The sequence below is a fragment of the Macaca mulatta genome, chromosome 11 (genome assembly GCF_049350105.2).
Source record: "Macaca mulatta isolate MMU2019108-1 chromosome 11, T2T-MMU8v2.0, whole genome shotgun sequence".
Lineage (NCBI taxonomy): Eukaryota > Metazoa > Chordata > Mammalia > Primates > Cercopithecidae > Macaca > Macaca mulatta.
In genome coordinates this window covers 4518215-4546057 of record NC_133416.1, presented here as the reverse complement: position 1 = coordinate 4546057, position 27843 = coordinate 4518215, and the positions used below count along the sequence as shown (strand labels likewise).

The following is a 27843-nucleotide window of genomic DNA, read 5'->3' as shown; positions in this document are numbered from 1 at the left end:
CTCGCGATCTGCCCGCCTCGGCCTCCCAAAGTGCTAGGATTACAGGTGCGAGCCACCGTGCCCGGCCGATGCACTTGGGTTTTTAGGAACATGACTATATTGGCTATGATGGTTAATTAAAGTGTCAAATAGAATCTCCAATAGTTAACTCCTTTCACAGACAAGACTGGGGCCTGTGCTTGACAGATCGTTTCAATGACTTATATTTAATTAACTCAAACGTAACGCATTTTGTTGCTCTTGGGCAGCACATGATTGAGCTTGAGTACCCAAGGGTTGGCTCGTTGCTCATTCAGAGACAAACCAGTCCCCTGCCCGCTCTTCGTTTTGGCATGTGCTGTGTCCACATAGATGGCCACAGAGAGATAGAGGTACCTGACCCTTCAGTATCAGACCCAGAGAGACCTTGAAGACTGCAAGCATGAAATGAAAAGATATGCAAAGGGGAAGTGACTCTGGAGATGTAAATCAGCTCATCAGTCAAACCTTTGGGCCGGATCATCATGAATTCTTGTTCTAAATAGCTGAATAATGAGATACAATTTGGGAGCCCAATTTCTGCAATAGTGATTGGCCCGTTGGTTCCTCAGAATGGAATGGATTGACTGATTGATTGAACAGACGTTTACTGATTACCTACTGTGTTCCAGACATTCTTTTGAGTTCCGTAAAGCCTCCAAAAATAAATTAGACATGGGTCCTACCATTAATCTCCGTTATTAAATGCTCACTTAATACATATTTATTGAGTGTCTACTGTGTGTGAGGTTCTGTGCTATTTGCTGGATATACAGTAGTGAGCAAAATGGACCTACCTCTGTGTCATTGAATTTCTGGTTGAGTGGTAGAAGCAGACAATAATCAAGTAAGCGACAAATTGTGAGCCCCAAATTCTAATGCAGACTTTGCCAAAAATAGCTGCTGTCCCTACTAATGGCGGAGAGCACTTGGTGGTCAAACCAAAAATGAACTCAGTCGTGCCGTGATGCAGGTATTACAGAATGGCAGTAGTGCTTGAGAATTTCCCAGATAAAAAGCTTTTTCCAATGAATGCTTTGTTTTAAGGCCTATTTAAGTGGCTATTTCTTTTCTGGTTGCACAGCCTTTGAAAAAACATGCTGTGTGTGCATACTTGCTCATGTGTACACACAAATATTCACTTTGGTGTGTATAAGCAGAGTAAAGTAGATGGGAATACCAATTGTGTTCTAAAACAAATAAGCACTTTATAAGCTTGATACAATATATAGGAAGTTTGCTGGAAAGAAGACATTTGGCTTTTTTAAAACTGTGTTTATAAGTCAAGGGAAAGGTGCTTTAATTGCTGCAAATCCTTTATTTTTATATCAGGGAATCCAAACTAATTCACCCTTTCCGCAAACAAGCACTATATTGTAATTTGTCTTTCAGAATCACAGTTAATTTCAGGATGGTGATACCTGCTTTTTTTTTTTTTTTCTTTTTCCTTTCTACTGTTGATCTTTAAGAGTAATATATATTTTAAATCAGGGAGCAAAAGAAAATGTATTTCTCTGTTCTACATAGTCTGTGTCCTTCATTTAGTTCCTTTCTCCTTTGGTCCTATCGCCCCATTGCTTCATCCCCATTCCATTTTCTAGTCTGCGTGCATGTGTGCATGTGTGTGTGTGCGTGTGTGTGTGTGTGTATTTGCGTGTGTCTGTGTGTGTTTCAATTCTGGACTTAAGGTCCTCCCTGTCAAACTTCCCTTAAGACAATTTCTGTGAAGCCTTTGCTCTCAAAACCTTCTGAAAGTACAGACTCTGCACTGACCCCCACATCCAGTTCCCTCCTTCCCTGCACTGCCTACAGCTTCTCCTTGCCCTTAGTGCTCAAATGCTTCTAGAAGCAAGTGTGTGCTTAGGCCTCTGAGACCATTTACTCCTGATTTTGACTTCCAGGGATACAGAAAGAGGAAGAGAAAGGGAGAGGAAGGAGAGGTGGATGGGGATGCTCTGCCTGGTTTTCTTCTGACCCAAAGCCTCCTGTCCAGGGGGCAGCTGCCTGTGAACCAGCAGACCTGCTCTATCTGGAGGTGGGGGGCCCTCCCAGAGCAACAGCACCCCTCACACTGCTGAGGATGTTTTGCAAACATGTCTGTTTTTATGTATTGTCTTATTTGTGAATAGACAGAGCAGATGGGCCACATTTTGCAGCAAGGCCTGAAGAGTTGAAGTGTCTTACCCAAGGACACACAGTTAGTAATGGCTGGCGCTGGGAGCAGAGCCAAGGCCACCTGCTAATGTTAATCAGGGTGCTTTGTATCTGAGTCTGAGACTTCTTTCTTTACAACCTTTCCTTCTCCTTCATAGCAGTCTCACAATTTGTAAATGATGTATTTATTTGTGTCATTATTGCTTTAGTCCCCCACTAAATCAAGTATTCCATGAGGACAGGAATTATGTCCATCTGTAAATGGCATCTGTACTTAATGCTTGGTCGTCGTCATCATCATCATCATCATCTGTGTCATCATCTGCCTCAGCAGTGGCAGCAGGCACTTAGTGTAAGCGTGTTGAGTGAATGAGCTGCAGAATGCTGGCTGGTTTGTTCTTCCCTTTCCCAGAGTGCTCTTCTCCAAAGGTGTGATGCTCCCTGGTTATCTGTTTGTCACAAAAGCCGTCATGCAGCCCGTGTTGAAATATTTTGTGAAATCCTCCCAACTCTTCTCTCTTCCCCGCCCCAATAGCCAGTCAGAGGAGGAGGAGGAGGTGTTTAGCATCCCAAGGAGAAGCTCCCTGGGCCTGAGTGGATATCCCCTAACAGAAGAGGAGCCAGGAACCGGGGAGCCAGGGCCTGGGGGTCCCTACCCCCGGCCTCTCCGCAGAATCATCTCCATTGAAGAAGACCCCCTGCCCCAGCTCCTGGATGGCGGCTTTGAGCAACCCCTGAGCAAATGCCCAGAAGAGGAAGAGGTCTCTGACCAAGGGGCACAGGGACAAATCCAGGAGGCCCCACCCTTGAAACTCACCCCCACGTCCCCCCGAGGGCAGCCTGTTGGAAAAGAAGCTGTGTGTAAGGTAAGGGCTCATCCTACGTTGGTTCATGGACATCGCTTCTATGATCTGTCCCTTGCATTTGAGGCCAAACGCCCGAGAGGCAGCTCAGGAGGTCAGATGCTGCAGGTCCAGTGATTCACCACATCTGTGTCCTCCAAATACCACTTTCCCCCGCTTAGCTGAGTGTCATGCAGGGAGACCCAGGGATCCGGATAAATTCTCCTTAAACCTCCATTGTGTTTGGAATAACGCTCAAAATCCTTAGGAAATTGAACACTCGAACAAAGGATTCTTAGCAAAGCAATTTTACTTCTGCGCAGAGGGGTGCCTCCTTGGCCAGTTGCCATGAGAGCACACCTGAACGAAGGGGCATGAGATGCATGTTTATTTCTGATGCAAGTCCTGCCCTGTACCCTTTCCCCATTGGCTGGAGTCAGGTCGTACAATCTAATCCCGGTTGGTTAAACATTTGATTTTTAAAGATAGGGTGGGCACGTAAAAGAAAGTGGAGGGAAAGGGCAAGGAGTGTCTGTAATGAACCAGAAAGTTCGTCCTCTTTCCAAATAAGAAAAGGAATGTGAGCTGGTACTGATAACACTTGGTACTGTGGTGTGCCTGGGCATCTAACAAAGGCAAGAAGGAAAAAAAGGAGAAAAAAGCCAGGGGAGGGGGGGTACTATGAATTAAAGAATAAAAGATTGATCAGATTATTTGAAAAGAAACCTCATCATATCACACAGTTGTTTGCCCCATTCCCGACCCTGTGCCCTCTCTTCTGACTCGGATTCAAAAGCATTAATTGAGCACCTACTTGAGATAGACTGTATGCTAGGCTCCTAGCATGCAATTTCATATACTTTTAAAGTTGCATGCTTTGTAACTGCTCTTAGCAGAGCCAGGCCCTGCTTTAGAAAGTTTGCATACCATCATTTTTCTCTTGGTTCTTAATCAGCGAATCCCACTTTCATTCCGACATTCCCCGCCTGCTTCTCTCTTCAGTGTGACCCTGTACTTCCCACCAGGCCTTCCTGCTAAATTCTGTAGGAAAAGGGAGACCATATGAAAAGTGGCTCCCCTGGCTCATGGTGATAGATGCTCTTTGCCTCGTTTGGGACTCAGGCCTCGGAATAGGCTCCTTGAGCCCTCATCCTGCACTCAGCCTTCTGGAACAGCTTTAGAACGATCCACAACAGTCTGAAAGAGGCTCCTGCCTGCACGCCACCGCAGCCATTGAGAACTGAGCCTTTGCCACCTTGAACTTTTCCCAGTGGCTGCCTTAGGGTGTGAGCTACCTAATGGACTTCCTGGCATAGGTTACCATTCTCAGACCAGGATTAAGACTCATGCCTGCAGATCACTCCTCAAGGGCCCTGGTGCAAGGGGAGAGTGGAGAGCTGGGTGGCACCAATGTGGGGTCCCCCTCCCTCCTGCATGCCCTTCCGCATCCCCTTCAATGCACAGACCTACACTTGCTGGCGGTGGGTACAAGTAGGGTCTTATATAACTCCAAGATGTCCCCCTAAAATGTGAAAGAAGTGTCATGAGGTCAGTAGGAGCTGAGGATGAAGAAAAAGGCTCAAGCATCTGCTCAAACGTCCGCTGTGGCATTTTATCCTCACCGCTATCTGATGAGTCAGGTCAGACATTTATTCTCCCCATTGACAGGTGGGAAAGTTGGAGCTCAGAGGGGAGAGGCCAGGCCCACAGTGATGGGGAGCCCAGCCCTCCTCACCGAGCTCTCTCACTTCTGTGCCCACTCCACGAGGTCCTGCTGCCGTCGTGCTGGGGACAGAACTGCAGCAGGGAGGAAGTACGATTTACTGGCAGCCACACCACAGCTCCAGCAGGGAAGGTATGCTCGTTTGAAGGCTCCTGCAAGGCAGGCCCTCCCATATAAGGCTGGTGAGGTGTAAATTGGTACAACCCTTCTGGAAACCCATTTGGTAATATGAATCAAAAACTTAAAAATAGCACATCCTTTGAACCGGCACTTCTACTGCTGGGAATTCTTCGTAAGGAAGTAACCAAAATCAGACAAAGATTGAACTCAAGAATGCAAGAGTTATTTATAATAGCAAACAGTTGAAAGAAAAATGTCCAATAATAGGGACATAAGGCATAGTATATTAATTCACTAGAATATTATACAGCTGTTAAAAATATTTTCAAAAATCTTTAGTGACTAAAAAATTGTAAGTTAATAATATATGATAAAGTAGGATAAAATTATATGTATCTCAAATTTCTATAAATAAAACAAAGATGATATTTTAAAAAGCTGAAAGGAATGCATCAAGATATGAATTGTGGGCTGGGCATGGTGGCTCACACCTGTAAAAGCAGCACTTTGGGAGGCCATGGTGGGAGGACAGCTTGAGGCCAGGAGTTCAAGACCAGCCTAAGCAACATAGCAATACCCGGTCTTTACAAAAAGTAAGAAAATTAGCCAGACGCGTTGATGCATACCTGTAGTCCTAGCTGCTCCAGGGGCTGAGGCAGGAGTTCTGAGCCCAGGAGTTCAAGGCTGCTGTGATTGTACCACTGCACTCCAGCCTGGGCAACAGAATGCGACCCAGTCTCTTAAAAAATAAAAAGATATGAATAGTGACCACTTCAGGGTGGTAGGGTAGATTAGGAAGAATTAATTTCCCCTCTACTTTTGTGCATTTCCTAATTTGAAACATTAGCATAATTTTATTTTTTAAAGGCTTATTTTTTACATTAACAAGCATGAAAGGAGGGAGGATGAGAAGAGATCTTCTGACTTGCCAGCCAGGTACTGCTTCTCCAGCCCCCTCCCCGCAATCCAGCCATCTTATTTTCCTGTGGCAGGTGGCCTGTCCCCCAGAGGGGACAGTGGGTTAAGTGCATGAACATACCTGAGAGTTTGCTGCCCCTGTGAGGTGAGTCCTGCCTGATGCTGAGCCGTTGATGTGTCTATGGGCAAAATAAAAGTGCTCTGCCTGAGGAGGGGCGGTGGCCACAGGGCTAAGGATCAGGCAACACCTCTCCCACCAGGACCATTTCCTGCCATCCTGGGTTTCACCTTCCCTGCCCTGTACTGTGCTTGGGTGTATTAGATCGATACACTGAGTTTTAGTCTCAAACAAATAACAATTAAAGGTACAGGGACCAGCAGAGAATTGGTGCCCTTGTGCATGGCATGAATAAAGAAAATGGGGCAGGAGGCATAGTTTTTGAGTGCAGGTTGGTGGTTATTTTTTTTTTTAACTTTTAGTTTAAATTTTTGTAGTTGACCTTGAATTCTCTCCTAAATACTGCATGGAATTGATTTCTCTCCAAAAGGCAGTTAATGGCTTTTTATCTGAAACTCAAGTACTGCTAATACAACTGCCACTACATTATAGTATTTGCTTAATGAGAGGAGCTAATTCCCCCAAATTCACTTTGAAATAGATTCAAAAGAGCCTCCCCATGTGATCAGGCATCGCTGAGCTGGGCCTGAAGGCGCGATGCCTGCGGTTGAGTGGCAGGTCCCTGGAGTGAATGATCATTCCTCAGCAGCAGGCCGTGCTGGAAGGCGGCTCCTTACTCTACCTCCTACTTGCTTTTTGTCCTAGGTCAACTTCACTCCCCTCTGGGCTTTCGTGTCCCAGCCCTTTCCCTCTGCGGGGCCCAAGAGACAGAGCAGCAGTGACTGACTGACTCTGGGAAGCTTTTCCCAGCAGCCTAGCATTTCCCAGCTTCCTGAGTGGAGACCCTCGTGCCTCAGTTACACAAGGAGGATGGCGGTGCCTCGATGGGAGCTGATGAGATGCATGGAGAGCAATATTCAGGGAGGCCAGAGCATTCTCCGTTTAGTCCAGGCTGCCAAGGATAGGGCTGAAATAAGGAACTCCCTGTCCCAGCCTGGGACGTCTCTGTCCCTGTGATGTGTATAAGCCTTCTTTCATCCTTCTCTCCTTCTCTCTGCAAACGCCCCACCTTGTCCTTCCCTACAGAAAAAATTCCTGCCTCCTCTTGGAGGAATTGTGGGCTGGGCATGGTGGCTCACACCTGTAAAAGCAGCACTTTGGGAGGCCATGGTGGTAAGGCCCCTCCTCTGCGCCCTGTCGCACTTGGAGCACTGAGCTGTCCTTATCCGTGAACGTGCTGCCTCCTCCACCCTACCGGAATCCAGGGTCGGCGTCTGCCTCCCTGCCACAGGAGGCGGACAGCACATGTCACCTGGGTGGCTGTTTCTCCTCCCTCCTGCGGATGCTGGAAAAAGCCTCCATGCCCCAAGACCGACTATGCTCACTGCATTCTGAGGCTGTGGCAGCCTCCCTGGTGCAGGTCTGGAGGCCGGTCTGCACCCCCTGAGGGCCACTGTGGGGATGGGTGAAGGGCCTCTGGTGGCTGGGGCAGGGGCTGGCAGGACCATTCCCTGCAGTTGGTCAGACTGTGTGCCGTCCGCAGGAGGAAAGCTCTCCCTCTGCCCCCGACCGGCTCTTCAAGATTGTGTTCGTCGGCAATTCCGCGGTAGGGAAGACGTCCTTCCTGAGGAGGTTCTGTGAGGGCCGGTTCTCCCCAGGCATGGCGGCCACTGTGGGTGAGTTCTCCTCCCTGAGGGGGGTCCCAGGCCCATCTCTGGGAAAGGACTTAATGAGAAGGAGGCCCAGGGGAGGGGGCATTAGAGGCCCATTGGAAGGGCCACGGGGATTGGCCGATAGGGATGCTGGTGTCTGCTGTGTTCAACAGAGCGGCTGGGAGGGGCAAGATGAAGCCGCCTCCCCTCACGCTGCTACGCTCACCCTGTGTGTGACGGGACCCCGGAGTGCTTCGTAAATCCAACCCTGGGTTTACGGAACTAAATTTGGTAAAGGTAGATTTGGGTCCCCTTCCCCGCTTCAATGAGTGCCCCCTTCCTTTGACCACTCCTCCCCGCTGTCAGCAGGGCCCTGGGTCTTCCTGCTCCCCCAGAACTGCCTGGGACTCCTCCCGAGACCCACATCCGGCCACACATGCCCCTGCCTCCCTGAGGGCCTGCTACATCCTGGCCTCGCTCCTGGAAGGCTTCTTCACATTGTATCTGTCCTAAGTCCCCAGCCTGCTGGGTGACAGCTGGACTTCAATGTGGAAGCTCATTAGGCTCAGCCATTAATGGATGATCGTGGCTTAATGTGTTCCCACTCTGGGTGATATTTTATTTAAATGGAGGCCTTTAATCCCTTCACCCACAGTTGAGGGTTGCATTGGAATATGTGGTGAGACCCAAGGGCATACGGACCTTTTAGCTTGAATCACTCAACAGGAAGGTGAATCACTCAACAAAAAACAAATACATTGCATGCCTGTTCTACCAAGCTGATAAGTCAACTGTACTTGAAAATGTATTTGTATGACCTGAATATTTACCAGAAGCTTTTATAGTCATCCTTTCCATCTATCTCCACAACAACCCTAGGGGACAGGTACTGTTCAGCCCAGTCGACAGATCAGGAAACTGAGGTCCAGAGAGGTTAGAGGCTTGTTCACATTCCCATCAGTGGGTTGGTGCTGATATCTTCCCCTCAACTACCTTCTATTCCATGCCATAGTGTCCCTCAATTGAGTTGTATGCACTTAGCACCCCATGAGAGGTGAGGATGCTTATCTGCCTCTGGAGGTGAGCAGAGGTTGATGCAGGAAGGAGGGGCTTCTGAGGTTCAGTAAGACATCAGAAGTCCTGAGTCCTCATCCAGGCCCTGCCACTGACAAGCTGCGTGACCTCAAGAGGATGTGATGCCTCTTAGGGCTTCAATTTTCTCTCATTTGAAAAATGAGAGGTTGCAACTGGGTCCCTGTATGTCTGTTTTTGCACTGCTATAAAGAAATGCCTGAGACTGGTAATTTATAAAGAAAAGAGGTTTAACTGGCTCATGGTTCTGCAGGCTGTTCAGGAAGCATGGCTGGGGAGGCCTCAGGAAACTTACAGTTATGGCGAAAGGCAAAGGGAAAGCAGGCACGTCTTACATGGCCAGAGCAGGAGGAATAGCGGACAGGGGAGGTGCTACAAACTTTTAAACAACCAGATCTCGTGAGAACTCTATCATGAGGAAAAGGGATGGTGCTAAACCATTCATGAAGGATCCACCCCCATGATCCAATCACCTGCCCCAGGACCCACCTCCAACATTGGGGATTATAATTGAATATGAGATCTTGGTGGGGACACAAATCCAAATCATATTAGCACCCTAAGACTGCCTCCAAGCCTAGGTCTCTGACTCAACCATCTTTGACCTTTGGCTGTGTGACAAGCTGGTTCTACAAGACCAACTTTGAGCAGCCCAGAGGCCTGCCTGGGGAAACTCCATTTTCCTTCTCTTACCCTGAACTGACCTTTCTAACATTTCTCCCAGAGAGGGGTCTGTGACTGTGTGCTTCAGGTGTCCCGTCCTTCCTGCCGGGCCTTTTCTTACACTGTTATCACACCTGGAATATCTTCCCATCCCTTTCCTTCTGCTCAACTTCACCCAGAGACTGAGAGCATCCCAAGACAAAAATTGGGACCCAGATGGGAAGAAGCACGAGCCTGCAAACCAAACCCAGAAGAGCCTGGCCACGTCTGGTCTCGAGGGAGGGGCAGCTGGGAGTGTGCTGAGTGTGGTAACACAGGAGACAGCGCCTGGGAGGTCAACTTGCCCTCCCTGAGGGCATTCCATGGGGGAGGCCCTACGGTCTTGGCTCTGGCACAGGCCTAGGGGAGGCAGGGAGAGGGTGCCCAGCCCGCAGGCCTCAGAGCCATGTCCCCCGAGCAGTGTGCATGTGGCCTGCCTCTCCTGACAACAAAATCAGGGTCTGTTTACATTTTCAACTTGTGGCCCTGAGATGGAAGGCCCTGAAAAATAGAAAATCAGACTCATTTGCACTTCCCAGGAGGCCAATTATGGAAACACCCTACAGTTTAGGAAGGGGAAAAAAAAAACCAAAGGTTCCAAATCAGGATGCCCTTCATCACACCACTCCACACATGCTTGAGCAGCAGCTCAAATTAGTTTCCCTGCCACACTGCAGGCCCTGCTCTGGGACACATGTCAGGAAGCAGATGTCGCACCAGCCACCTGCAGGCTGCCCCCTTTAAAGAGATATAACAGCCACAGAGTCACAGCCTCTCGGGCCAAAACTGCCCACCCCCAGAACAGGACTCCATCCAATCTCCTGTCAAGGGCAGCAGTTACAGCCCAGTGGCAGGGCTTTGGCTGTTCTTCCAGCTCACCTCCATCCTCCGAGGGGTCCTCCAACTTCCTGGTCTCCCACTCCCTCATGAGAGCATGTTTTGTACTGGACCAGTGGCTTGTGTGAAATGCAAGTTGCTACAGTGTGACTGGTGACTAGGGCACCCTGCCTGCCCCACCCAGGGCCCAGCCTGCTCCTTCAAGAGCAGGTGCTTGAGCCCTGCAGGCATCCTGGAGACAACACTGATGGTTTTTGCAGAATGCTAGATCTGGAAGGAACCTTAGGAATGGTCTAATTACATCCTCTCATGTTGTAAGTGAGAAAATGGAGATCCACAACAGACTGATCATTCGAGTTAACCAAACTCCCTGGAACCCAGGACTCCAAGTCCAGCGTTCTTCCCACTACACCACACTGGTGCACAACCTCCCTGCATTAGGTCACAGGCCAGAACCCAAGGTGTTTCTTCCAGAAGCTGTTTCTGGCAGAATGCCCCAGCCCTTTCTTGGCCACCGGTCCAGTGTCTGTCCCATTGCCCATCTCTACAGAGAAATCCCTGTAGCAGCTCCCTAGGGTATTTCTCCAGAGCAACTTGCTGCCACTGCTCCCCATTGCTCCTGCCTTATGACAGCTCAGGGCTGTCACCTCGAGAAAGGTTAAGGTCACCCTCCTGGCAACCATCAGCCCAGCACTAACCCACACCATCTCCACAGCACCTTTCAAGGTGCCAGGAGGCTCCTGACTTGAGCCATCCTTCGGGAAGCAATTCGCTTGCAAACAAGGGTCACCTCGATGTGATAGTTGAATGTTCCAGCCGCACCTAAAGATTGTGAACATCCAACTTAGCCCCTTCATCCCTTCATACCTCCATCCCACTGCTGTCTACCGATGAGGAGGGAGAACCCCCGCAAAATGAGCTGCACCCATGGTCAGTGGCAGAGCTGAGACAGGAACGCACAACACAGGTCTCTTGCCTCCTGGGATTTCAGAACTGGTGGTCGTCTTTAAATCACTTTAATCCAGGCCCTCCGGTCCCCACTTATTCCGTGTTACCATCCTGTTGGACTTGTGTTCTCTGGCTTCATGTTTGCACACGCTGCCTCTTCATCCCCACCCCCTCGTCTTCTCCTTGTGTCCCTCACACCCAGCCCCCAGGAGCCCGTTTATCTGCTTCCTCGGCCTGCCTGTCTGAGGCTGCAGAGAGAAACACATCACGTGTTCAGCAGGGAGTCTCACCAAGCTCACCACGGCACCGAGCATTTTTCCAGCACACTCTTTTGCGCATCTCACTCCTCGCCAGAGACAGCTGCCTGTCCTCCAGCAAAGCACCTAGCCCATGAGGTAGAGCAGGAGCTGAGGGCAACCAAGACCCAGCTGCCGCAGCAAACTCCCTGCCGCTCTACCTGCAAAGCCTTACCAGCAGGCAGAAGGCTCCGTCCTCGGGGAGCACTGGCTGGTTTTGGATCTGGCCCTGAAACTGTATGACCATGGATGCCTTTCCCTTCAGTTGTTACCAGAAAGCAGGCAGCCCCTTCTGTCTCCCAGAGCACAGACCAGGAAAGCCCCTCCACTTCTAGCCGGGAAGAAAACGCACCCTTGGATTCACCTTCCAGCCACTGTCATCTGTTTTGCTGGGACCACTTAGTCCTGGGCCTTCTAGGTGAAACAAAGCTGCCCGTGTCCTGTGCCCTGAGTCTGGCTCCAGGAGTGGCAGTCAGCCTCAGAGCTGGGATTGCAGCTCACCTGGCTACCAGACCAGCTCGGGCAGGGCACGACTGCTCATGACTCGTGCCTCATCTCTCGGTGTGTGTGTGAATGTGTGTGTTTGAGTATATATGCGTGTGTGCACATGTGTGTGCAGATAACTCACGTGTATGTCACAGGGGGACTCTGTGAAGGTAGAGAGGCAGCACATAGAAACACTGGAAAGAGCATTCTGTTAATGGGAGAAATCACTCTCAGCCCAGACAATCGCAGTCCTCTCTGGCCCCCGTCTGTGAAGCTGAGGGCCTCTAGACTCCCTGCTGCCCCTGACATTCTGGAAGTGGATGATCCCCCCGCCTCTCCTCACTCGTGAGTCCTTAATGCAGTAGCCTTTGCCCAGCAGCAGCGGCTGGGATGGCCTTTTCCATTCACTGCCTCTTTGTTGTCTGTTTGGTCTCTTCTGTCCTCTCTGTCCAAGCTGCTGTAGCTGTTTGTCTTCCTGAGCCCTCCGGAGGCCTTTCTGAAGGTTGTGGGAGACACCCTAACGTTCTAAGATCTCGAACTTATGGTGCTGGTGGCGGGATGTACTTTTGAACCTCTTTATGCCTTTGCGAATATTCTTACAGGATGCAGGAGTGGAGAAGACCTGTATTAAAACGCCTGGGTTGAGGTCCTGACCTCTGAGAGCTGCTGTGGGGTGCAGAATGCACTTCACTGACCTTGCCCCCTCTCTCTGGGGTTGAGGACCCCAGGTAGGGTCACACCCCTGGAGAGATGGTTGTGAACAGCCCAGTGGTAGGATTAGGAGCCCTAACCCATGTCAAGGGTGAACGTTGCCTGTGATTTTTTTCTCTTACCCCTTCTGTTCTGTCCTTTCCTCTACCTGCCAGTTCCTACCCTCCTCCTCCTGTTCCTCCTCCCCTCCTTCTTCTTCCTCCACATACCTTTGGATTGGTTGATGGAGGCCATCCCCGTAGGACATTTGATTTTTACTAGGGGGCCTTTTAAAGGATTTTAGGTAAAAGAAAAACAGAGAAAGAGAGAGAGAGAGAGAGAAAGAGAAGGAAAGAGAAAGAAAGAAAGAGAAAGAAAGAAAGGAAAGAAAAAGAAAGAAAGAAAAGAAAGAGAGAGAAAGAGAAGGAAAGAGAAAGAAAGAAAGAGAAAGAAAGAAAGGAAAGAAAAAGAAAGAAAGAAAAGAAAGAGAAAGGAAAGAAAGAAAAGAAAGAGAAAGGAAAGAAAGGAAGGAAGAAAGAAAGAGAAAGAAAGAAAGAAAGAAAGTTGGGGGAGAGGGAGGGAGGAAGGGGGAAGGAAGGAAGGAAAAGAGGGAGGGAAGGAGGGAGGGAGGGAGGGAAAGAAAGAGCATATGGCTTGTATTACAGTGAAGAGCCCGCAGTTCAGAGTGGTTAAGTGATCTGATCAAGGTTCCACAGCTAATAAGTGGCAGAGACAGGACCAGAGCTGAAGTCCCATGCCTGCCCATCCAGTGCTCTGTTCCTTTCTCCATTTTGCCTCCCACGAGCTGCACTGGGAGGGTTGTCACCTTGGGCCTGATGTGATTTCAGACATTGGAAGCCTCGTTTCCTGATTTGGAAGTGAGGTGCCCTGGCCCAGGGCAGCCTGACAGGCCCGTTTCACCCTGCAGGCATTGACTACCGTGTGAAGACGGTGAATGTGGACGACTCTCAGGTGGCCCTGCAGCTGTGGGACACGGCTGGGCAGGAGAGGTGAGGAGCTGCCTGAAGTTCGGGGCTCCAGAGGGAAGGTCATACATGCCTGACCTGTGGCCCTTCTGTGGCAGGTACCGGTGCATCACCCAGCAGTTCTTCAGAAAGGCCGATGGTGTCATCGTCATGTACGATCTCACAGACAAGCAGTCGTTCCTGTCGGTCCGGCGGTGGCTGAGCAGCGTGGAGGTGAGCTGGCGACCTTCGTAGGAGCATTTAGGCTTGATTGTAGCTTCTCTTTTCTTCTCTGTCCATCTCCCACCCGAGCCTCTGCACTTTCAAAATCTGATTCAGAACTTGCCTTTTCCAGGAGCAAACTGATGCAGGCATTTGTTCCTCTGTTCATCCGAGTTCCCGGTACCAGGCTAGTTCCTGGGGACCCAGAAGACAGACACAAGACAGACACAGTCCCTGCCCTCGTGGAGAGAGGGACACGGAAAATCCAGATTATGCCAGCAGCTGTGTCGTTGCTGGGCCATGAGTGAATGGGACTGGATTGGGAGAGGGGACATAGTGGAGTGTCAAGGAAGGGTCCTGGAGAACTCAGTGTTTGAATCACAACCAGATTCTTCCCTCATTCTGACCAGCACCTCTCCCCACGCCCCGAGTCTTTCCAGCTCCAGTAGGCCCAGCTATGCCCTGCCCAGGAGCCACACCATGCAATGTTTGGGGGCCTCTGTCACAGCTCTTCACACAAGAGGAGGTTGATCCAGAATGTGAGGGCTCCACGCTCACCTCAAAATCAAGGGTCTTGGCAGGGCCCAAGAGCAACTGTGTTATCTTTGCATTCTGAATTATCTGGGAGACTCTACTTTTATGATTCCTACTTGCAATGTGTCGCTTTGTACATGCTTTTTAAAAGTTTTTCCACCACTCCAATGCAGGCTTCTCAAGGCCAGTGCCAGTGTGGACAAGCTACAAATTGCTCTTTACCAGGCCTCGGCTGATTCCTTCACAGAACAGCCAAGTAGGATGTCCCACCCCTTCCACCAGCAGGATTCGTGGTTTGTTCATTTATTTGTTAAAAACACCTGCAGGCACTATTCTAGGGCCTGGGAGTCCTAGCAGTGAATAAAAGAGACAAAGCTGCGGCCCTCATGAAGCTTATGTTCAGCTCTCTGCTCCAAGTCCATAATACCTTGCATATACTGTCACATACTTACCACGCTGCTACAAATCGCTTCTTTTTTTTTTTTTTTGAGACGGAGTCTCGCTCTGTCGCCCAGGCTGGAGTGCAGTGGCCGGATCTCGGCTCACTGCAAGCTCCGCCTCCCGGGTTCACGCCATTCTCCTGCCTCAGCCTCCCGAGTAGCTGGGACTACAGGCGCCCGCCACCTCGCCCGGCTAGTTTTTTGTATTTTTTAGTAGAGACGGGATTTCACCGGGTTAGCCAGGATGGTCTCGATCTCCTGACCTCGTGATCCGCCCGTCTCGGCCTCCCAAAGTGCTGGGATTACAGGCTTGAGCCACCGCGCCCGGCCTACAAATCGCTTCTTTACCAGCCTGTGTCTCCGTGCTGCCTAAGAACAGAAGCTGCATCTTCGTTGCCATAACCTGGATGCTTTGCGTGAGGCCAACAACTACTGGATGAATGAATGGATACCACATTGCTCTGAAGGCAGAATCTTGGAGTTGTCGATGTCTTTGACCCTTTCGGCTCTAAGATCCGTGATCCCTTTCACCCAAATCTGTTTCTCTGTAGTTTCGCCTGTCTAGGTCACCCATCTCTCTCTTGTTAATGTGCATCCTTCTGATCACCAAGAAAAAATAAGGAACAGAATGGAAGCCAGATTCAAGGGTTTCTCAAGAATTTGCCTAATACCTATTATTTCTCAAAATTACTGTGCCTAACACACTTATAAATGAGAAAAATGCAAGTTTTGAAATGTAGCTGGTAGATTGCCTATACGCCAAACTAATAATAGAAGCAAATGGTATGGGTGAATCCGGCCGTAATTCCTTTCTAAACTTTGGAGTTTATGACATGATTTTTCTCTTCTTTTCTTTTTTTACTTTTGTTGTTGGCAGCACCAAGCAGATTTATGTTCCTTACAGAAGTTAAGCACCAGGAGAGAAGTTAGGGATTACCTAATCCAAGGGTTTCCAGACTTTCTTCTTTGGAGCCCTGGAATCAGACTGACATTCCCCAGAGATAGGGGGGCGGCAGGGAAAGGTTTAGTGGTCATGGATCCGGGTCCCTCGTCCCCCATCTCTGTCAGAGCTGCCTTGCCTTTTTCAGCATATTGGAGGTCAAGTACAATTTTGTTAGACAAAAGGGATTCCCTTTAAAAATCTCCTGTCTAGTATAGCCATCTCCTTCAAAAGTGAAGAAAGGGAAGCCCTAACTTCTCCAGGGTCACCTGTCCTTTTCACAGACATTTAGTTGTCCCCCAATATCTAAATTTTGGTGTGTGCTAGGGCTAAGCCTCCAGGTGGTCTGGGATTAATGGGAATGGATGGTGACAAATTCGTGGAACTGTGCTCTCTGCTGTCATTAAGGGGTGTCATTTCTAAGGCTCCTGTCTGGCACAGAGCCTGGGATCTAGAAGAAGACATGGAACAGTTTGGTGGTGGAGGTGAAGAAATCTCAGAAGGCCATCATCACAGCTTGAAGCATGAGTTTAGTCATCCTCCAGAAACGTTCCTTTGTGGGACAGGGCTGAAATGCATCTGCGCCGTGTGGCCGCTAAGAGGCCCATGGAAGCCTTGGTGTGTCTGTGGGCTCAGGAAGCCCAGCTCAGCTGGGGAATCTATCCATAGTTAAATCAGAATGGTTTATGTGTAGACAGGGCTTTTCTATGTGATTTGTAGTTTGAGTTTTTCCTTTTTTTTTAGATATTAGCCAAAGATACATTTAAGCTCTAATTGATGATTCTAAACCTGGATGAACATCAGGATCACATGTGGAGCTTTTTAAGGGAACAGAGGCCAGGGCCTTCTCTCCCAGAGTGATTCAGGGCCTGAAAAAACAAAACAAAACAAAACTAGCAGTTCCCCAGGGAATTTTGATTCTCAGCCACCACTGTTCCTGGCCTAAACAAGTGCTCCTTGAACCCTAATGTATATGGGACTCTCCTGGGGACCTTCTTAAAATGCAGTCTCTGCTTCAGCAAGTCGGGGCTGGGATCTGCCATTCTGTGTTTCTAGCAAGTTCTCACGTGAGGCTGATGCTGGTGGTCCAGGGATGACCCTTTGAGTAGAAGAGCTCTCAATCATTTTCAAAGACGCCTGTGACCCCTCACCAGGAATTTACTAAGCCTCTACGGCATGTCCAGCACACACCAGGAGCTCTGGGACTCAGCGTGATAGACCAGGAAACGCGTTCAGTTCAGCAGCGCAGAGTTTCAGAAACAAGCGCAGGAGGCTGTGTCAAATGGCAGAGTGTGTGTCAAAGGTGTGGAACAGTGGCATCAGAAATGCAATTATGCTCTAGATTCTTGAAAAGCTAAGTCATTCTGCCTTGGCAACCAGCAATCAGAGGTGTCAGGTGATAGATTAAAACTTGACACCTAATTTGATCTGAGGGGAACTGAAAATAATAAGTACCTTATATTTGTGGAGCACCTTCTTTTTCCAAAGAACTCCAAGCACTTTACCAACTCCCTCGCCTGGAGATGGGAGGGTGGAGGGGGAGCTTTAATAACAGTCTTCAAGGTTCTGAAGCCTTATTAGTAAGTGAATGGTGGCCAGCTGTTCACAGTCCCCCTTCCTCCCTCAACCTGAAAAGCATACAAGAAAAAAGGGCTTCAGTGGCTGTACGTGCCTGCATGGGAAAGACTTACTCTTGGAAGAGGTTGTGTGGGGTGGGAACAGATGCTCGGGGGAGGTAGTGGAGCTCCCTGAAAGGAAGTTCTTACTATCCCATCTTGGTCACTTCCTGGCCATGAAACTTTGGCCAATCATTCAACAAGGAAGCAGACCAAATGCCCCCTCCTGGCCCCCAAATTCTACAGTGTATGATGGCATCTGACTCTGTCTCTGGGAGGCCAAGACGGAGCAGGAATGTGTGTGGTGAGAAGATTCTGGAGGGTCCTTCCAGCCCAGAGGGAACCAAAATCCTTTGGTGCAAGAGAGCACCGGTGCTGCTTGATGAGGTGGGAAGGCTGTGGCCTTACCCTTGTTCTGCTGTTTCACCCAGCCCAGACAACTGTACCTGGCCTGCAGGCCTTCTGCAGAAGAGGCCCAGGCAGGGCCCAGACGTACTCTGTGCCGATTCTCCGGAGTGCCTGATGGGAAGTCACTGCAGGCAGTCTTTCAGCCAACTCGGCATTTCCAACCCACCCCCGATTTCTTATCTCAGTTGGGTAGAATTGGTTTAACCATTCCAATCTGGAAAAGAAACTAGTCAGGCTCTAAGGCCCCATGTGTGGCCATGGGACAAACTGGACATCAGGAGACTCTGGGGCCTGTGTCGGGTAGAGAAAATAGAATTTAGAACGCCAGCCTGTACAAGCCTGTATGGGCTGGTATTTCCCCCAGAGCCAGATTGCTGGCCCCCAGTGTCTGCGGTCCTGGGATGCTGAACTTCTTGTTGAGAGCCTCTTGCCGTTCTGATAGCACTAGATTGCTAGGCATATAAGTCGAGGAAGTGAAATAGAATTGGCAGAGTTAAGCCGAATAGACCAGTGTTTCCGAGCTGGAAAAAAACATGGAGATTAATCTAATGCAACCTCTTGTTTTATAAGTAAGAAAAACTATGATCCAAAAAGAGGAAGTGACTTTCCCAGAGGCGCCCACACTTGTCAGCAGCACCACCCGATGCAGAGCTAGGACTTTGCCACACTGCACTGCTTCTCTCTTGTCCTGTGGTCCATGGCTGAAATCTGCTCCTGAAAAGCAGGTGTTCATTTACTTTTCAGTCCTTCTTGCTTCTCTCTCAAAGCAGGACAGTTCTTCAGCTCAAGGGGTCCTGGCCCACTTCCCTCTCCCTTCCTGGGCTGCTAGCTCAACCTCATTCTGCGATCTTTGTCATTGGTAACAATGTACAGCATGGTGCAAAAAATAGTTTGATTTTTTTTTTCTCCACGTTCCAAGTTGAGCTTGAAGTGCTGGCAGTTTAAAACGAACCACACAAATAAATCTTGTTTTGACTCATAGTCCAGGGGATGGATAAATATGGAAACCCCCAAGATATAATTTTGCAGTCATTTTTTTCTTAGCATAACTGCATGCTTTAATGTGCTGAAAAAATTCTTGCTCTGGCTCCAGAGAAATAGCAGCACCATCCCAGCTAAGTGCTTTTTCATGCCTCCTACCAAATAGATATTAAAACATACACACACGCACACACACACATGCACACAGGCAACAACCAACCAAGCCCAACAGCTGCACATTCTGAGCTGAATGCCAATCCACGGCTGCACGTTGACAGCTCTTGTTAAAGTCAGAGATGGGTGATCTTTTGAATTTCAACAAGGCTGTCTTCCAACAAGCTCAAGTTCACAGAAAGTCGGCTGAAATGACTGAAGGTGGAGGGAGGGCTCTCTGTTAGAGGGTCATAGAACAGAACCTGGCTTCAGAACAGAGACACAGAGAAGAGGAGAGACTCAGATGAGTCACATGGAGAGATGGTGACAGAGCTAGGGCAGCACCCACGTCTCCTGAAGAGAGATTGTGTGCCCGATGAAGGAGCTGAGATGACTTCACTGCGACCTGTCACACCGATGGGATTTTTACCAACATCTCTCACAGTCTCAACATCAGAGTTCGAGTAGACCTGAGACCTGTTCACCAAAGCCCTAGGAGGCTTCAAGGAGATGTTGCTTCATCGAGGAGGTAATTTTGAACATCTCGTGCCAAGTGGCATGCAGGCTGAAAACCTAGTTAGGTATGAGAAAGGTATAAAGTTTAGACAGATAGTTCAAGACTTTTGGGGTTGAAGTCAGAGAGGACCAGGAGATACCTACCCCAAGACCAGCTCCTCTCCCTGCCCCTGTGCCAGAGACTGATGACCCGGGCCGGGGAGATGGTGACTGACTGTGATAGTTAGCACATTCTCTGGTCTTATGGACATTCTCATTTGTTTTTGCCAAATCTTTGGAGATGAGTCTAATTCTCCTTTCTCGGTGGCAGGCCAGGGTCCCTGGAGGGAAACGAGTTGTCCAGAGTGACTGCGTAAGAAAAGAACAATACAAAGAAACCGCAGCTCCTGCTGGATGCTTTGCTTTTAATTTTTTTTTCTGCTCCTTCTAAGCTCCTTTATTTTTATATCCAGGAATTGCTTTGGTGTTTTTTTGTTTTGTTTTGTTTTTTGTTTGTTTTTGTTTTTTTGTTTGGAGACAGAGTCTTGCTCTGTCACCCAGGCTGGAGTGCAGTGGCAGGATCTCGGCTCACTGCAACCTCTGCCTCCCAGGTCCCAGCAATTCTCTGCCTCAGCCTCCCAAGTAGCTGGGATTACAGGCACCCGCCACCACACCCAGCTAATTTTTGTATTTTTAGTAGAGACGGGGTTTTGCCATCTTGGCCAGGCTGGTCTTGAACTCCTGACCTTGTGATCCACCCACCTCGGCCTCCCCCCGCAGAAAAGAAGAAACCTGCCCTTTCTTTTCCCAGGAGGGAAGAGGCACCATTGCTGTTTATGGTGCACAGGACCCAGATGTTGGGTTTATGACCCATTCCCTACCTCATCCTACTGGGTCATTCAGTGTCCATCATCCCCTCTGCAAGCCATCGCCCATTCCAAATAATAACAAAACCCGGGGTAGAATTCTGCCCTGGGCTTTCAAGTCTGATGCTCATATTTTCAGAGTTTCCATGTCAAGAAATCCCACAAGCCTTAATCATTCCCCACACATAAATCTACAAATATCTCTCTCCCATGTGCTCTAAACAGCAAGCTGCTTGGCCCATTTCCCTGCTTCCTCCTCCTTTCTTCCCTTTCCGTGAAAAGCTCTTCACACAAGTATCGTGTGGCACAGCACGGTCAGAGGAGGGGGTGTTCCCATTAGCGAACGCTCTGGCTAATAGGGGGGCCACAGGATTTCATATATGCCATGAGTGGCTTTCTCACTTTCAAGTAGTTGGAATATGTACAATCCACTTAGCACATCAACTGCAGTGTCCAGAATTTAATCTATTTTTGAGGGGTCAGAAGACACTCTAAGATCTTGTAGTGCCTTTGAGTCATCATTGCAAACACACATTATCATCTCACCAATAGATACCATGTTTAGAGAGTTCCAGTTAATAAGACACTAAGTAGCAGAGACTTGATTGGAAATAAGAATCTAGAGGAAAAGGCTGAAGAATGAGGACCCATATACTCAAGAGTTCTCATAATTCAGTGCTTATGGTGTTGAAGGTTCTTTTGGATTCTCTGAGCCTTAACTTTCTCGTTTGGTAAATAAGAATTTTTTTCCCCCTATTGAACTGCAGTAAAAATGAATGCACAGATTAAGGAAACATTGAGGCTTAATTTCAAACATAATAGCATTTAAACTTAAAATCGGTATACCTGTAAGATGGACTTTGGACATTTATTTGAAATGCTCAAGTAAAGCAGCTAAAGTATTGGCAAAACTGTAACTGCTTATTAGCTTCTGTTATCCCACAGGTCCCTCTATTTAGTAAAACATTTAGCTACAATGAATAACTATTTGTTACTAAATTATGATTAAAAGCCCCTAATTAAATATTTAAGTAAAAATAACAACCTTCTTCAATGTGCACATTACCACATTCACTCACCGAATGGCAGTCGGTGGTCCCGGGCCCTTTGGGCGCCCTCAGGAGAGATGCCTACAGTGCTCCTTTCACCAGGGAGGAGGCGGAGACCCGGGAGGAGGCCCCTGGCTGGTAAGCCACAGCCACTGTGGGAGTAAACAGTGTGATACCTTGAATAAACCTGTGACTTCTGGCCCAAGTAGTGCAGCTGCTATGGCCACAATGTTCCTTCTCATACAGGGCTTTCTTCAGAGCCAGAGCACCCAGTGACAGGGGTCTGTGGTGCCCGCCTCCAGCAAGGCACATGGCAGTCATTTATGGAGCCTTGTGGGCGCAAGACCATGAGGCAGATTTGGATCCAACCCTCAGAAGCTTATGTGCTATCATGAGGCCTCTGGTGATACAGTTTCTAATCAAAGCAGCCTCCAGAACAACTCCAAGCCATGGGGCATTGATGGCCTTGGTCCATCGGACTAAGCCTGGCCATTTAGGAATGCCCTGGAAGGGGGCATGTGGCCTGTTGGCATCAACTGTCCCCTCATCCAGCACACCTGGGGGCCTGCTGTTCCATCTAAGATCCAAGGAGCATCGTGAAGTGGGAGTGGTCATTGCACACACAGGGACTGGGAGACAGCACAGGCAGGCCTGGGGCACCTTGCAGAAATGTGATAAACTGAGGCTCTTGGAGAAGGCGGCTGTTTTCTGCTTTCAGGATGATTCTATTACGGCCTCACTTTTTATGGCAGCAGGGCATTCTCAAGCCAGGTCCCATCTGTCCAGCTGACATTGTCAGTCTGCCCTCTGGGCAATCCTGTGACACCCCTCTCAGTTGAAAACATTTTCTGTTCTGCAGGAAGCTGTGGGAGACCGGGTTCCTGTTCTTCTGCTGGGTAATAAGCTTGACAACGAGAAAGAGCGGGAAGTCCCCCGGGGCCTCGGAGAGCAGCTTGCCAAGGTAAAGAGCAAGCGACAGAGTGTAACCCTGAGGGAAGTCGGGCAAGTGCCCAGGAGCCTTGGTGGGGACTTTCTCTGGAAGTCATGGGAAGGGAGCAGCTGGGAAAGATGGGTGCCTTGGCATCATGGGAGTGGCCCAGCTCCTGTGCATGTAGAACTCTGCACAGAAAGCCACAGGTTGCAAGACGGGGTTGGTTAGGGACCACTAGGGTGTGGGGAATTATCCTAAATCCCTTCCTTGTAACTCAGAATTATAAATTCTAAGATAGCAATAATTTACTTATTTCAGTCCCCCTCCAATCTGCATTTCCACTTGATCAGTCCCAGGGATGAGAAGCTCACTCTGTAAAGCAGTGTGTTCTTCTGTAGACCGCTGTGTTAGAGAGTTCATCCTTTCTGTCAGGATGGAGCCTCAAAGTTGTGAACTCAAGATAAACCCAGGAGACACACTGGAAAACCTACCATTAAAATAAGCGTGGGGCCTCTTGCCCAAAAATGGAATCAATGGGGCTTAACAGAAATCAGGCAACAAAGCGTGGTTCCTTGGCTTCTTTTACTGCCTCAGAGTTTGGTTTTCATGAAACTGTGTGTCTGGAAGGATGGGGTGCTTACCAGCCCCATGATTCTGTAATTCTTCGCATGCTCGTCCTAAACAGGGTTTCATGAGTGCAGAGCCTGGGAGAATAAGCACAGATGGTAAGACTCAAGGAAAAAGGAGGAGGAAGGGCCTGACAGGTGTCTACATGGAGGGTCACTAGACAGTTACATGTCCACAATTCCAAAATCCAAAAAGCTCTGAAAACAGAAAGAGTTGTTTTGCATTTTATCTGGCAGAAAAATCTGACCAGAAATGACATGAGGCTATTCATGGTTGTAACCTCGCTTTGAAAAGGTGAATATTCACATGTCTCACTGAAGCAATAGTAATATGTTTGATTATAGAGTGCTGTCTAAAATCCACTGAGGGTGTTATATAATACATAATATATACATGTATTACCTTTCTAAGATTCGGAAAATTCTGGATTTCAAAATACACCTGGACCTAGAGTCTATCCATTTTCTTTTCTTTTCTTTCTTTCTTTTTGTCAGTGGAAAAAAAAAAAAACAAAACACTGAGACTCAGGAGTTAAGTGATACATTCGTATTATCACAGCTCATCCGAGGTGGGATCGGAACTCAATGCAGGAAGGCAAATCATGTCTTCCAGTTCTAAGTCCTATGTCCTTCTCTCCCCACTATTCCCACCCCATGGAACTTCTACTCTTTGACAGACTGACCCAAGAGATGGCAGATCTGAGAGAAAGGCGGACAGGGAGAGAGAGAGCCCCTGGGGCTGGGTGAGAGGGGCAGAGGGCGGAGCTGCCTGTGGGTGTAGGTGGGGAAAGCTGCATTGGGAGCATGGCAGAGCCTCCTGAGCTACAGCCACAGAACTGTCCTTGCTCAGCTGGCCTGCATCCCCTCAGGGCATCAGCCTCCAAGAAGAGGCCATCTAAAACCAGGGCCCTGTGCCATCAGCATTGTCGTCATGACACCAGTCATCTGTTAATGGGAGTGATCAGTGGAATACGATGAGCCTTAGCCAAGGGCTCCCGCACCATGCAGGCAGCACAGCCTCATCCTAATGAGCTGATGGCCAGTCCAGTGCACCAGTGCTGACAGCCAGGGCAGCTAGAGTATTAATTAACTGGGGTGAAAGAGAATTCCTACTGGAGTGCCTCATGAAACCTGTCCCCGAGGCCTATGGAGTGCCACTGTCTTGGGGAAAGCATGCTGCAAGGAGCTCTGCCATTGACTCACTGTGGGACTGAACGAGCCAGCCAAGTGCCCTCTGTCACAGCAGCTTGCCTGCTTGTGAAGGGGGAAGAATGTTGCCCGCCCTGGCCTTTGTGTCTTTGCCTGAGTCACAGAGCTGGTGTAACCTGGAATGAGCATGTGTGTACTTGACAGTAGTTTGGGAAAGTATAAAGAGGCACTAAGACAGCATATGGTTTCGTTGTTTTACAATTGTTATAGCTCACCTGGGAGATGGTTACAGAGCTTGCATTAGTCAGGGAGCCTGTGGAGACAGAAATCAGCCATGTACAGAGTGAGGAAGGATTATGAGGAGGTCAAGGAGCCTGCGAGAGGAAGCGAAGGCTGTAGGTAGATGCACAAGGGGTGTCTCCCACCACCCCCCACAGTCCCCTCTCACTCCAGTACTCTTGTATTCACTCTGTTTTATGATTCCAGGACAACAATCTGATCTTCTATGAATGCAGCGCCTACTCTGGTCACAACACCAAAGAGTCCCTGCTCCATCTGGCCAGGTAAAGAGACGTGCTCCCCAGGTGCAGTAACTGCTGTGTCCAGCTGTGTCTGCCTTCAGGGAGGCACCGTATTTCCCGCCACCCAGGCCACGCCTCTGACCCCCTTTCCTCCCTATTGGCCGGAGCCCTCTGAGTACAGGCAATGGGGTCCTAGGCCTTTGTATGGGATTGCAACATCAGGAACAGCTTTCTGAAACAATGCTGTTGGGAAAGAAAGCATCCCTGCCTGTCGCCCCCATTGCAGTCTTCTTCTGAGTCTTAAAGGCTGCCTTTTCCTAGGGATGCTCTTTTTAAATGCAAATCCTTCTGGGAAAGGTCAGATCAGAGGCTCCTCAGCACTGGCTGAAGTCTTAGCAGGGACTAGCTGGAAGCCAGCTGGGGGCAAGATTGGGTTATAATATGAGTTCCTGGGTGTGGGAGGAAGGAGTGGGTGTAGAAACCAGAAAGAAGAGGGGCTGTGATGGGGAATCAATGGGAGGTAACCAAGGTAATGATGCTGGTAACATGAAAAGACTGGTTCCTTAAGGCCCTGCCTACACCAGAAATTTAAACAACAAAACCACGCTGGGACTCATTTCCAATACTTAAGCGTTCACTCATTCATTCATCCATCTAGGCCATCATTTCATTCCATCTATTCATCCATCCGATAAACACTTAACAGAGCCCATTTTGTGCTCAGCACTCATTCTGGGGCATTTAAAAATATTTTTCTTTGAGTAATTAAGAGCGCAGAACAACTCCTCTGTGCATTGGCGAGGTGATGGGGTTATGGAGTATCAGAAGGAAACATTCTGGTCTGTTCTCTGCCCCTGACTCCCTGGGCAAACGCCCTGCCTCTCTGAGGTTTGTCAGGAAGGTAGGAACACCAGTCATGCCTTCCTTCCCTGCCCACTCACAGGTTGTTGAGAGAATCCAAGGAGACGTGTAATGCAAAAGCGTTTTGAAAGTATAAAGCAGAGACAAGGTGTTCACCATTATTTTTAATTCCTCACCTCCTACAATTAATCTGGAGCTTTGGCCACATGGCACAGCCCTACTGCAGAGGTCACAACCCATCAGTATATTTTGGAGCCTCGCCTGTGTGCTGGTGACTGTGATAGGCTGCAGAGGCACGGAGACCAAAGAGAGGTCTCGCTCCCAAGCAACTCATTTTCGGCCGAGGGAGACAGCCGGGGAAGCCACGCGTTGTGACGCTGGGTGGTGGGGTCATGACAGAGGAAGGGTCAGATGCTGTCAGGGGCACATGGGCTTACCTAGAGGATCAGAGAGGCTTCCTGGAGGAGATGTCTTGAAGGATCCATGTCGACTAAACTCTCTGGCTTTACAATTACAGTTGTGCACCTGTACTGTCCAGGGGGAGATGTTCAGGACTCTCTCTGATGCCATGGTGAGGGTGGGTTCTCTCCGTATGGCCCAGATGGCCTGTAACCTGAGGGTGGCTGGTCCAGGTTGCCAGCCCCTGCGCCTATCAACTTCTCCATCACTGACACTATCTCTTCCCCTCTCCCAGGTTCCTCAAGGAGCAAGAAGACACAGTGAGAGAGGACACCATTCAGGTCGGCCACCCTGCTAAGAAGAAATCCTGCTGTGGCTGATAGGGTCCTACCAGGACGGCCCCCAGCAAGCCTGAGGTCACAGAGCCTGCCCTGATCCTGCACACGGCTCCTGCACAGATGCCGCCCACGGGGGCCCGCCCAGTCCTTTTCTTTGTCAGTCACTCGCCTCCCCCAAAAGGAAGGGAAGCACATCCCATCAGGAGAACTGCTCTTGGAGCATCTCAGAGTCTTTTCTGTCCTTTCTCTTTCCAGACCCCAGATGCCCATCCCTCCTTTGTCGTCGTTGTTGTGTTCCCTGACTTAGTTTCCTAAGGGAAAGAAACAGATGGGCTTTTCCAGAAAAGCCACCACGTGCCTTCTCCACCCCCCTTCTCCTCCCCTTGCCCTTCAGAGCCTCAGCACTGCTGTTGCCATGACAACCATGCGGGGCCCGACTTGCGGCTTCCTGCAGGCCAAAGGTACAGCACTCAGGTGCTGCCAGGGTGGTTAATCTTGCTTGGCCCCTGTTCTCCAGCGGCCAAAGGGATATTTTATACCTGCTTCGCGGACCTCGAGATACCCAGGTTGTTGACTGCAGCAAACCAGGGTGGCCACATTCTATTCTACCCCCAGCCCGGGGGCTCTGCTCGTTCCTTACTCCCAGCTTTGAGCCTTCCCTCTCAGCACCATGCCCGCTGCCTTTGTCCCCTTGGGTTTTCTGGAACGGTGCCTTAGGGAGAACCGACAGCCTTTCCTCCTTGCCCCCCACCTACAACCCTGACTCCAGGGTGGACTGTGGGTGATAAGTGTACGCCTGGGGTTAGGGGGTGGGTTGACTTCCCACTTAACTTTGACTGAGAAATGAAAAGAAAACTAGTGGAGAAAAGCCATCTGCTGCTAAACAGAGCGACCATTTCTGGAGGGTACAAATGAGGTATATATAGCTATATAAAAGCCATTTTCTAAATGTTTCTCAAAATAGCTCTTTGAAAAATCATACGTGATGATTAACAGGGTAGACTGACACGCAGGCAGTGGGGCCCAGCGCGAGGGCCGTAGTTACTGACTTCATTTTATTTTCTTTTACTTTATTTCAGAACACTGTATTTTTTTTTCAGTGTGGCTGTGATATTGACATTTTGCTGGTGTTTGATAAGTGAACAGAATGTAGCTGCTGGCTTCAGCACCCCCGATTGCAATTGCACAGGGCACTTGGACTGGGGGAATGATCTGAGCCCCGTGGGATTCCTGCAGTTGGGTGGTGGTGAGTTCCCAGCCAGCTCCAGCATCACTAGCCGGCTGTCACAGTACTCTTGCCCTGAGTAGGAAGTCGAATGAAAGTTATTACAAAGATAACTGCCAATCACTGGGCCTGCAGACCCAGGCCCCCACAGGAAAGTGGGTAGTCCACACCCAAGTGGGGCACAGAGAGAGGGAGAAGGGCAGAAAGTGTCCACAGGCTTCCAACAAGATAATTGAAGACAACCCCACACAGCCACATGGATGGGGGAGAGACCACTGGCCAGAGTTCTCAAGGTATTCCAACAGCCTCCTCCCAGACTCCCAAAACAGTCAGAGGCTCTCTGGGTCCCCAGGCAAGTACCTACCTCTTTTTTGCAGACTTCTCTTTCATCGAGCACTTGCAGGAACCAGGGAGCCCATGGAGGGTGCCGAACAAAAATGAGAACTGGGTACCAGGAGGTGCTCCATGACCCTAAGCAAGCCCACTGCCTCCTTGGCCCCCACCACGTCAGTAAAATGAAGGGACTGG

General features: G+C 49.3%; 1 protein-coding gene across 11 annotated transcripts in view; it reads left to right on the top strand.

Annotated features, from left to right (window-relative positions):
• Positions 1 to 27039, top strand: part of CRACR2A (calcium release activated channel regulator 2A) — a 159941-nt gene extending 132902 nt beyond the window's left edge. For 10 of the 11 annotated variants that reach the window (XM_077953304.1, XM_015150848.3, XM_077953305.1 and 7 more), the window contains 7 exons: positions 2708 to 3038; positions 7437 to 7569; positions 13525 to 13606; positions 13681 to 13795; positions 22125 to 22226; positions 24458 to 24534; positions 26048 to 27039. In XM_077953304.1, the coding sequence (XP_077809430.1) occupies positions 2708 to 3038; positions 7437 to 7569; positions 13525 to 13606; positions 13681 to 13795; positions 22125 to 22226; positions 24458 to 24534; positions 26048 to 26132 (925 nt within the window). In that variant the 3' untranslated portion in view covers positions 26133 to 27039. Of the gene's footprint in view, positions 1 to 2707; positions 3039 to 7436; positions 7570 to 13524; positions 13607 to 13680; positions 13796 to 13916; positions 14709 to 22124; positions 22227 to 24457; positions 24535 to 26047 lie in introns of those variants that run through there. The other variant, XM_077953311.1, reaches the window with a different exon arrangement.
• Positions 27040 to 27843: the final 804 nt, after the last annotated feature.